Genomic DNA, 10,000 nt, shown 5'->3' with positions numbered 1-10,000 from the left:
TACACCCCACCCCTATATATACATATACTAATCATACTACATATATATATTATATATATATTATTATATATATTTATATATATTTACATACTTTAAGTATAATAAATATATATATTTAATATATATATTATATTATATATATATATATATGCATATAATTACCATTACTTCAATATGAATATGACAACAGACAGATACATAGACAGTTAGACCCCTCCCTCGCTTACCCCCTTCCCCTCACACTCACGATCACTCACTGTCCTTCACACTGATTGTCACTGACACCCATGACAAAGTGACGTCACAGAAATCTTGGCTATGCTACGAAAAGCCAATTCTGACGAGAAAGACACATGCTGCAAATTTTGGAATTGAAATTGAAAGAAAATTAGGGGGGGGAGGGGGGGGGAGGGGGGGGGAGGGAGGGGGGGGGAAAGGGGGAGGACGGCGGAGGACGGGTGGAGAAATTTAGAGAGAAAGGTGATGGGAGGAGGGAGGGAGGGAGGGGAGAGAGAGGGAAGGGGAGGGGGGAGGGAGAGAGGAGGAGAGAGGAGAGAGGGGGGAGGATGAGAGGGAGAAGAGGGGAAAGAGAAAAGGGGAGGAGAGGGAGAGGGAGAACGGGGGGGGGAGAGAGAGAGGAGAGAGGAGGGGGAGAGGGGGGAAGGAGAGAGGGAGAGGAGAGGGGGGAGGGAGGGAAAGGGGGGGAAGAAAGGAGGGGGAGGGAAGAAGGGGGGGGAAAGGGAAGGAAAAAAGGGGAAGAAAGAGAGAGGGAGAGGAAAAAGAGGGAAAAAGGGGAAAAAGGGAAAAAAAAAGAGAAAAGAAGGAGGGGGGGAAAAGAGAGGAGGGGGGGGGGAAGGGAGGAAGGGGGGGAGAAAGAAAGGGGGGGAAAGGAAGGGGGAGAAAAGGGAGGGAAAAGGGAAGGAAAAAAAGGGGGAGAAGGAAGGGAGGGGAAGAAAGAGAAAAAAAGAGAGGGGGGGAGAGGGAAAAGGGGGGAAGGAAAGAGAAAAGAAAAGAAAGAAAAAGAAATGCCCGGGTCGCTGATACTAACAATTTTAGTACATATCGATGGGTTGCCTGTAATATATACGTCTAGAAATTAGTGATATTATATTTATAATTGCGGCTCATAACCTGGGAGGGGGAGGGGGGAGCAATTTCCAAGGCGGGGGGCAGGGGGGCGGGGGGGATGCAAAGAAGTTCTCTAATTATTTGTAATTCTTTGTAATTCTCGTGACAAGTGGGTCACCCAAATCTTGCAATTCATCTTGATATGGTAATTTGATACGGTAGTACGTGACGAGAATGTGTGCGGGTGGTTAACAAAGAAAGAAAAGGAAAAAAATAAATAAATGAAAAAAAAAAAACGTATTAGCGGTAATTTGAGTAGCGCAACACCAAGCGATCGCCGCGGCCTCCGCAACTCTCGGCGCTCAAGCAACGGCCAACGAATCCTCCCACCGTATATCCTGACAATATGGAAGCTTGTGGTCCTCCTTAAGGAACCACCCGAAGCTCTATTTTGACAAAAGCTACACGGTGAAAGTTTGTTGGCCTTATCCAGGGGCGCTGACGGTGCGGAGACCGAGGTGACGGCTCGAAATTGTATCGCTCTCGGAGGTCGCCGGTCCGTGTCTACGAAAGTCCTATTTAAGGCAGGTCACAAGGTGTTGGAATCCCTTGAGATAGCATACGAGACTCTTGTTTACATAAATATGGAATTTCTTGCAATTATTTATTTTTTATTTATCTTTTTTATTTTTTTTTTTACCTCAATATCCGAGGTTTCTTCCTTGTCCTTCCAAGCTACCGGGATAAAAATCGTTGGTGCTAGTGGTTTCCGTGGACTAAAAATACCATAGATATGTACTAGACAGCACTGGTAATTACGCAAGTCATCGATACTTATATAGTTGTTAGTGTCTGTTAGAATAAATACCATAATAATAATAATAAAAAAATAGCAACCACATCAACGATATAGTGATGATGATGATGATGATGACGGTGGTGGTGATGATGATGATGATGATGATGATGATGATGACGATGATGATGATGATGATGACTGTGGCGTTGGTGATGATGATGATGATGATGATGATGATGATGATGATGATGATGATGATGATAATGATAATGATAATGATAACGATAAAGATACCGATAATATAATAGTAATACTAATAATGATAAAAAGCACAATAAATGATAACCAAAAACAACTATCACAACAATAGCAACAAGCGCGACATTAAACAACCACAGCAATAAAGATAATAAGAAAAGCAATGACCATGTCCCCTGCGATAACAAAGGTACAATTAAAATAGAAGCGCCGGGCGTAGTCATTCAGTACACACATATCCGCCGGCAGGAGAGGGCGTGTGCACTCGGGCCTTTAAACTCTTTAACCGTTGTCTCAAGAGAAATGTGTGTGTGTTGCGGGGGGGGGGGGCTAAGAGGCTGGGGTGAATGGAGGGAGGGGAATTGTGTGTGTGTGTGTGTGTGCGTTTGTGTGTGTGTGTGTGTGTGTGTGTGTGTGTGTGTGTGTGTGTGTGTGTGTGTGTGTGTGTGTGTGTGTGTGTGTGTGTGTGTGTGTGTGTGTGTGTGTGTGTGTGTGAAAGATAGAAAGATTCCTTTACAGAGAGAACAAAAATCGATGTACCAAACTTTATTATTAAACTCGTAAGAATAACGTTGATAACAAAAATGACAGCAATTAGTTTTGAACAATAATGTCGATAACGAGCCGACAAAAGCACCGGCAATAAAAAAACAGCAACACTACCAATAACAAACACTAAAATACCATAAAAAAGGATATGGACTCGCTCCCTTATCACACCAACCGTTTTTAACTTAATCTCATCATTCTTACAACTGTTGCTGCAAGTTGCATAGTTGAGGACCCTGTCAACTCTGGAGCCCAGCAACAAGGTATCAATGGCAGAAGGTCGCATGAACTAGGAGACACATTTTATCATTTGAATGAACTTTAAAGAGGTGAAACACTGGTCTAAATGTAATTTGTTTGTTGTTTCTTTGGTAATTCATAGAAAAAATAATCATTATCACGTGTGTATTACGACTATAATGATTAAACTCGTGTGCTCATTACGATTGTAATTATTAGAATCATGTATTTGTTACGACCGTAATGATTAAAATCGTAATAATTTCATATGATTGTTATTCTCCATCGTTCATGTATTAGTACTAACTTTGAAATATTCGAGATACATCATACCAGCATTAAATTTATCTATCGACATTCTCATTATCACTTAATCGGCATTATCATTATTACTGATTATCATCATAATCGAAGAACCTTGTCGCTATAGTTACCAATAATGTTTACCATAATGTACCATAACTTCTTAATATTACTGATACTACTTTTATCAAATTAGCCCCATGAAAATAAAAAAAATCTTATCTCGACCAATGTCAGCATATAAATGTCATGTCCATCTTCTCACACTTGTCATAGGCGAGAGAGAAATCCAAGACAGATCCACTTCACTGATAAGAGATAAGGCGGGAGATAAAAAGGGGGGGTCAGAGGGAAGGGTATGGGGAAGGGGAAGGGGGGTTGAGAGGGGAGGGTGGATGGAGAGGGTACATGAAGAGGGGAGGAGGGGGAAGAGGGGGAAGATAGCAAGAGGTCTGTCTTATTGGTGCTTTGTGTTCAGTATCTCTTGCGTGCGACTGCTGTTGTGTATCTCTCTTGCGGTCTCTACCAGTGTGTGCGTGATTTGAAAGTCCCCTTGCAAGACTTTTTTTTCTCGAAAATTCTAAAAGGAAGGAATGTAACCATGATAAAGACGAAACGGCAGTTAATTATCCGGTTTCCGTGTGGTGTGATGCGTTATGTGTTCCCAGTCTAATCTGCTTCAGTAGGTGTCGAGGGAGGGGTGACGGAGAGGGGGGGGGGTGTCGGTTAACTGTCAAATTAATTTTTCAATAAATTTCCCGTTACGTATGTATTGCATTTTTCACAAGCTGAGAAGATACTGTTGAACCTTCGCAGCGAACGTATTTTAAGTTCATACTTTCAACTCATTCATTATTTCTTTGTCTATCCACGTTTTTTTTCTTATTCTTTTCTTTCTTCGATGCTCTCATGCAATCGAATTCAAAAAGATTATGTCACTCTTGAAAAGAGTACGTATCATAAATCCCACTATATCAACATTATACGAAAGAAAAAAAAATCATAAATTCCTTCAACAAGAGGTGGAAGGTACGTTGTCTACGAAAAAATTATGGCCAGAGGAGAAATATGCATGGCTGTTACATCATTTATAACATCGTCATACATACGTTGACTCACTCTATTTTCATTATAATGGCCCCGGGAGGACACTGATGTTGATTTACTGGGCAATACGAAAACGAAATCCAAACCTTTGCTTTAACATACGATTTCAATGAAAAGTAACTGAAATAATGTGAATAAATCGAAAAATACCATGCATTCTCAAGCCCGAACGCACATGTACATACGCACGTACGCACACTCGGGGTACACACCTTTTCCTGGCGAGTTTGAGTGTAAATCTCAGAATCTCGGACAATGCGAATATACAGAGAAAGCTCACGTGTATAGACATACATTTGGGGATAACTGGATGACTAGAGATTCATTTTTAACAATAGTCAGGTCTCTGCGTTGTCAAAATACGACAGGAATCTCTAAAAATATGTGTTCACTTTTTCCTGTTCTTCAACCTGCCCACACGATAATCTTCTCTCAAATCATCGGTGGGATTCAGCACATCCTCTTATTAACCAAATTCCTAAGGCTCTATCCATAGAGACCAACATGACCACATGACCAACCAAACACAGAACTGCAAATCCCAAAAAATACAAACTTGGAACCACGCAGCGTCATCAGTTAACAACCCAATTTTACTTCGTTGAACCTTTCGTCAGCCTTCTTGAAAATAGCCACCTTGTCAAGGGAGACACGCATTCTTCTTGGCGACGAGAGCTTGAAGCCCACTCCTAGAAACCTGAGAGTCACCTGAAACGCAAGAGTTACTCACATGGCGAGCGGGGAAGAAGGAGTTTGAAGTCGCGACATTCTCTCGCACTCTGGCTTGGGCGGAGGGCGAGCCCATCAAGTGACGTCAGGAGGCCTTTATTTCTTGTTTTGCCAAGCTCTAAGCACGCAGGGGCTCTGTCCATCGCACTCTGGGACATATCAATGCCGTGGGGTAAATGCTTCAAACTTTAAACGGAAATGTTGGACACCAAAATATATTTGAAATGTTTAGAGAAATGAAGGAAGTGTAAACAAACAACAGCTGATATTGAAAGATGGCTATTGCATACGCCACAGTTTCAACATATCCATGCTCATATGGGGAAATTGACAGGAAAGCGATGTGAAAATCAATTTTTAGGCTCAGAATATGTGAATTGCCATTTGATTAGGGAAATAAAAAATACTTATTGCAAATATTGATGGAAAAAAGTTATTTTTTCAGAGTAGTGTCTCAGAGTGGCGCTGAAGTCAACAAAAAGTGCTAAACGTGTTTTGACAAAGACATACGTATCATGTATTAGGTTTAGAAAGCAAGGGATTTCCACGATTATGAGCGGTACGCGATGTCTTCAGGAATATAGGACCAGGTGAAGAAACACCACAGGAAAAGAGCCTCTCCATGAGAGGTCCATCAAACGCCGTTTGGCCGGGAAGAGGACTACTGTGAGGTACGAGGAGCGAGTCAAGGATGGCCCAGAGTCCTTCCCTGTTGCCTTTCCAGTTGGCCATCTGCCTTCTGTCTGTGCCTCTTTTCTTGTGTGCAGAAGGCCATGGCCCTTCCCGCCACACCACCTTCCGGGACTGGAACCACCACAATGCCCACGGGGAAGGGTGGAATAAGCATTTAGTGCATAAACAGGAGCAGAAGCAGGACCATGAGAAGTCTTCCCCACCTCCTCTCCTTTGGCCACAGAAGGACAGGAAAACACCTCACCACAAGACAGCCAACGACATCATGGCCTATGAACACCCTCCACATGGCCGGTACCACAATCTGTACCTCAGTAAGTTACAGGAGGAGAAGGACCAGATTCTTGACTCGGAACAGGGAAGAAAATCGGTCGTTTACAGGAGTGTAGGAGCGAGGAAGAGCTCTGCCTCGAGAGATGACAACGTCGATGAAATAATTCACTCTGTGGTTCTTCAGGGGACGTTCGGGGAAGACCTGACCATGAAAACTAACAAGACGACAGAATATTTGATTGAATACCTCTACAATGCGACATCTTTAAAGGTAGGGAGATTGTGATGTGGATACTTTCAACAAATCAAATATTTGGGATAAAGATTTTTGGGGTAAATTGAATCTATTATGATTATAAGATTAATTGGCATTAATTGATATGAGTTGCAAGAACACCTGAATCAAGTGTTTTATTACTTTTAGATAATAGTGTATCTCATATATCAGATATTACAAATATTCATCTATTTTCCGGCCACAGTATTACATTTAGGTTGCATATTTCTTTAAAAAATTAAAAGTACAAGTATTATATAGTAAGTTCAACCTGAAGACCTCACTTAAAGTCTAGCAAGGTATCAAAGGCTATATTAATGTTTTTTAGGCACAGCACTGAGTTCTCAAGTACACACATAAAAAGTTTGCATTTATTCAAAATTTTCAAATAAAAACTCTTTCCGAAGAGCATTACTAATGTCAGGAACACTGCTATTACATGTAATTCCTGTTATATTTCACTTTATACAGAGTGCTTTATCTTAATCTACAGGCCACTCCCTTTTCAACTAATAGTTATATAAATCATCTAGGTTTGTAATGGCCAATGGAAAAAAAATCTTTGATGTGGATTTACCATGCTTTTCATACTTTTTTTTTTTTTTTTTTTTTTTAACCTGCTGATGCCAGGATTGTGTGTTTATATACACTCTATGGGTTTGTTTTATCAACATTACACATAAATTTATTAAACATAAAGAGCTCCACAAATGTTTAGACCTCATGGAGTTAATTATTAGGCCTACCGGACCTTATTTATTTACCTCATTTTTTTTAGAATAATTATGATAATGATGGTCATATTTATATTTATGATAATGATGAAAAATAATCATGGTGATGATAATAATGATGATGATGATGACAATAATAATAATGATGATAATGATGGTAATAATTATAATGATGATCATGATGAAGACAATTCAATTGTGATAATGACAATAATGATGATAATGATAATAATTTTTATGAAAATGATGATAATTATGATAATAATGATAGTACTAACGATGATGAATAATGATAATTGTAATGATGATGATTATGATGGTGATAATAGTAATAATGATAAAGATGATAATGATGAGCATGATAATAGCTAGTGATAATAATGATTTGTTATGATAATGATAATGTTCATATTAGTAGCAACCCTTCAGTGACATGCATTTTTTGTGGGTCAGACTTCTTTTACCCTGATATACCAAATTTTAATCAGTATCATTTTGCTAATATATCATATATAGACTCATATATCATACCATAAGTCTAGAAAATGATAGAAAAACATCTTAATTAAGATGCACAGCCCAGGCCAAGTATTTTAAGATATGGCTAGTCTCAGAAGGGTTGATATTAATACTACTATTGATATTGATATTAGTATTAATGTTAGGTTGAATATGGATAATTATAATGGTGATAGTAATGATATGAATGAAAATGACAATAATGATTATTTTAATGATAAAAGTAGTGGAAATAAAGGTAATAAAAATAATGGGAATAGTAATGATGATAAAAATAATAATTGTAATAGCAATGATAAAGATGATGATTATTGCAGTTACAATTGTTATTGTAATAATAGTTATGATGATTATGATTATGATTATTTTAATGATAATAATGGGGACAAAAAAAATAACATTAACAACAATAACAATGATAACAATGCTGATGATAATGATACTAGTTGAAATAGAAGGAAAAGAAAAAAATATATTCAAAATTGAACTTGGAGTTACATATATGAAAAAAGGAAAAAAAAATTGTTGCAAGTTCTGTGATATTAAGGGGTATGGCCATTTGTACTTAGTTGATATGACATTTGAAAACTTTTCATGAGAATTTCCATTCATTGTGTAAGGTCTAAGGCGAGTTATGAGTTCTTGAACAGGGCACATTAATGAAAAGTCTGGCATGAGGATAGACATACATTACCTCCTCTCTCAGTAGAAGCTCATGCTTAGTAATGCAAACCAAGTTGCAAGATGACTTGATGTTGCTAGATAATGTAAGTAAAATCTTTATAGTGAATGCCCCTGCATTTTTTTTTTTTTTTTTTTTTTTTTCCTCCATGCAAATCCTACTGCATGTTGAAATTAACCATTAGGTAGTGTTTTGTCATTCTTTCTATTATAGACTGATTAGGGAAAGATAACTGAATGTAAACATTTCCTAATTGCTAAATTGACATTTTAGGCAAAAGCTTGTATTGAATCATTTCTTAGGAATTCTGACCTATGTATATCATTGATTAGTTTCTTTCTTGTAAATAGAAACAGTAGAACATGATAGGTATTATTTCAAATGTGCATCAACAACATGCCCTCCCCCCCCCCAAAAAAAAGGATTGAAATCCCATATCTTTTTTAACCCAACAATGACAGATGGCATCTATCTATACATGCCATGCCACAGTAGGCCTGAATTCAGATGACCCCTATACATGCCATGACAATAAGCTTCTTTCTGTTATTGGTTCTAATGACACTTCTGATTTTTATCTCAAGTGGGGAACCTTGATATCAATCCAGGCATAGCAACTAGTGGACTCCTATTATTTCCCATTACCATTGGGTTATAGAATACTTTCTTGCAGATTTTATGTTATGTCTGGTGATATTTTGCAAGTTGAGCTTTTGTTTGTGATACCCTGGGGCCTTATTTTTCAGTTTTTGGTTTTCAGTGCAGTGGCAAATTATTTTTAATTTGAAATTTATAAATTGGGTTTTGAGGCATTACTGACCTTTATTTTTTTATTTTTTTATTATTATTATTATTATTATTATTTTTTTTTTACAAAACAAGACCATATATAGGCCAAACTACTCAAAAACAGCTTGGGAAACCTTGGCTGCACAATGCAACCAATTTTAGAATTTTCCTGCCTATAATGTCAAGGAAAAGGAAAAAAGAAAGACAAAAAAGGTGCCAGAGTACTATCATCATGATAGTGAAAGACTATAAATATCTAAGTAATACACCCATTGTTTCTAAAAGTCATGAGGAAAAACAGGTGACCCCCATTCCCCTTAAAGTTTTAGCTAGAAGCATTTGTTAATAAGTTTAATTTATTATTTTCTCATGCATTTCACTGAGATATGTAGACCCCTTCCACCCCCTTAATTTTAATTTTTTTTATTGCTTTCATTAGCTATTTATATAAAGTAAATATATGTATAGATAGATAGATAGACATATATTTATTTATATATTTATACTTATATATATAGATAATCAAAATATTATTACAAAAATTGATTGCTTTGATTGTCAGCTGATTGAACCCCTATTTTTCAACAGGAAAGAGCCATTCGTGTCACAGTAAGCAGTCCAGAGAGCGCCTTCACATACCCAGTGCTCGTTGTGGTACGACAGCAACGAGGCGTCTTGTCTTGGCAGCTGCCAGTAGAACCACCTCCGAGCACACAGACCTTGTAAGTATCTCCAGGTCTAGGAGCTTTCAGAACTACTGTGAAATTTGTGTGAGCTAAAGTAAAGTATGATTTGTTTTACACCTCTCTTTCTCTGTATTTCTATATTATGGGCCCCTCTCTCTCTCTCTCTCTCTCTCTCTCTCTCTCTCTCTCTCTCTCTCTCTCTCTCTCTCTCTCTCTCTCTCTCTCTCTCTCTCTCTCTCTCTCTCTTTCTCTCTCTTCTTTCTCTCTCTCTCTTTCTCTCTCTCTTTCTCTTTC

At 38.1% G+C, this 10,000-nt stretch overlaps 2 protein-coding genes across 4 annotated transcripts in view; one reads left to right on the top strand and one right to left on the bottom strand.

Moving 5' to 3' along the window:
* The window catches only part of LOC122262559 (uncharacterized), a 63,964-nt gene extending 58,778 nt beyond the window's left edge, over positions 1-5,186 (bottom strand). Inside the window, exon 1 of the mRNA XM_086532874.1 lies at positions 5,055-5,186. The gene's annotated coding sequence lies outside the window, so the exon portion shown is untranslated. The remainder of the gene's footprint in view (positions 1-5,054) is intronic.
* Positions 3,677-10,000, top strand: part of LOC122263436 (SID1 transmembrane family member 1) — a 20,443-nt gene continuing 14,119 nt past the window's right edge. Inside the window, exons 1-3 of one of the 3 annotated variants that reach the window (XM_043031846.2) lie at positions 3,677-3,749; positions 5,499-6,290; positions 9,609-9,742. In XM_043031846.2, coding sequence (XP_042887780.2) covers positions 5,745-6,290; positions 9,609-9,742 — 680 coding nt within the window. In that variant the 5' untranslated portion in view covers positions 3,677-3,749; positions 5,499-5,744. The remainder of the gene's footprint in view (positions 3,750-5,498; positions 6,291-9,608; positions 9,743-10,000) is intronic. The other 2 variants (XM_043031845.2, XM_043031847.2) reach the window with 2 other exon arrangements.

This window comes from Penaeus japonicus, unplaced genomic scaffold (assembly GCF_977035675.1).
Source record: "Penaeus japonicus unplaced genomic scaffold, GWHDUDI00000001_assembly GWHDUDI00000038, whole genome shotgun sequence".
NCBI classification, from domain to species: domain Eukaryota; kingdom Metazoa; phylum Arthropoda; class Malacostraca; order Decapoda; family Penaeidae; genus Penaeus; species Penaeus japonicus.
Note: the sequence above shows the minus strand (reverse complement) of the source record. Positions and strands in the feature narration are given on the sequence as shown.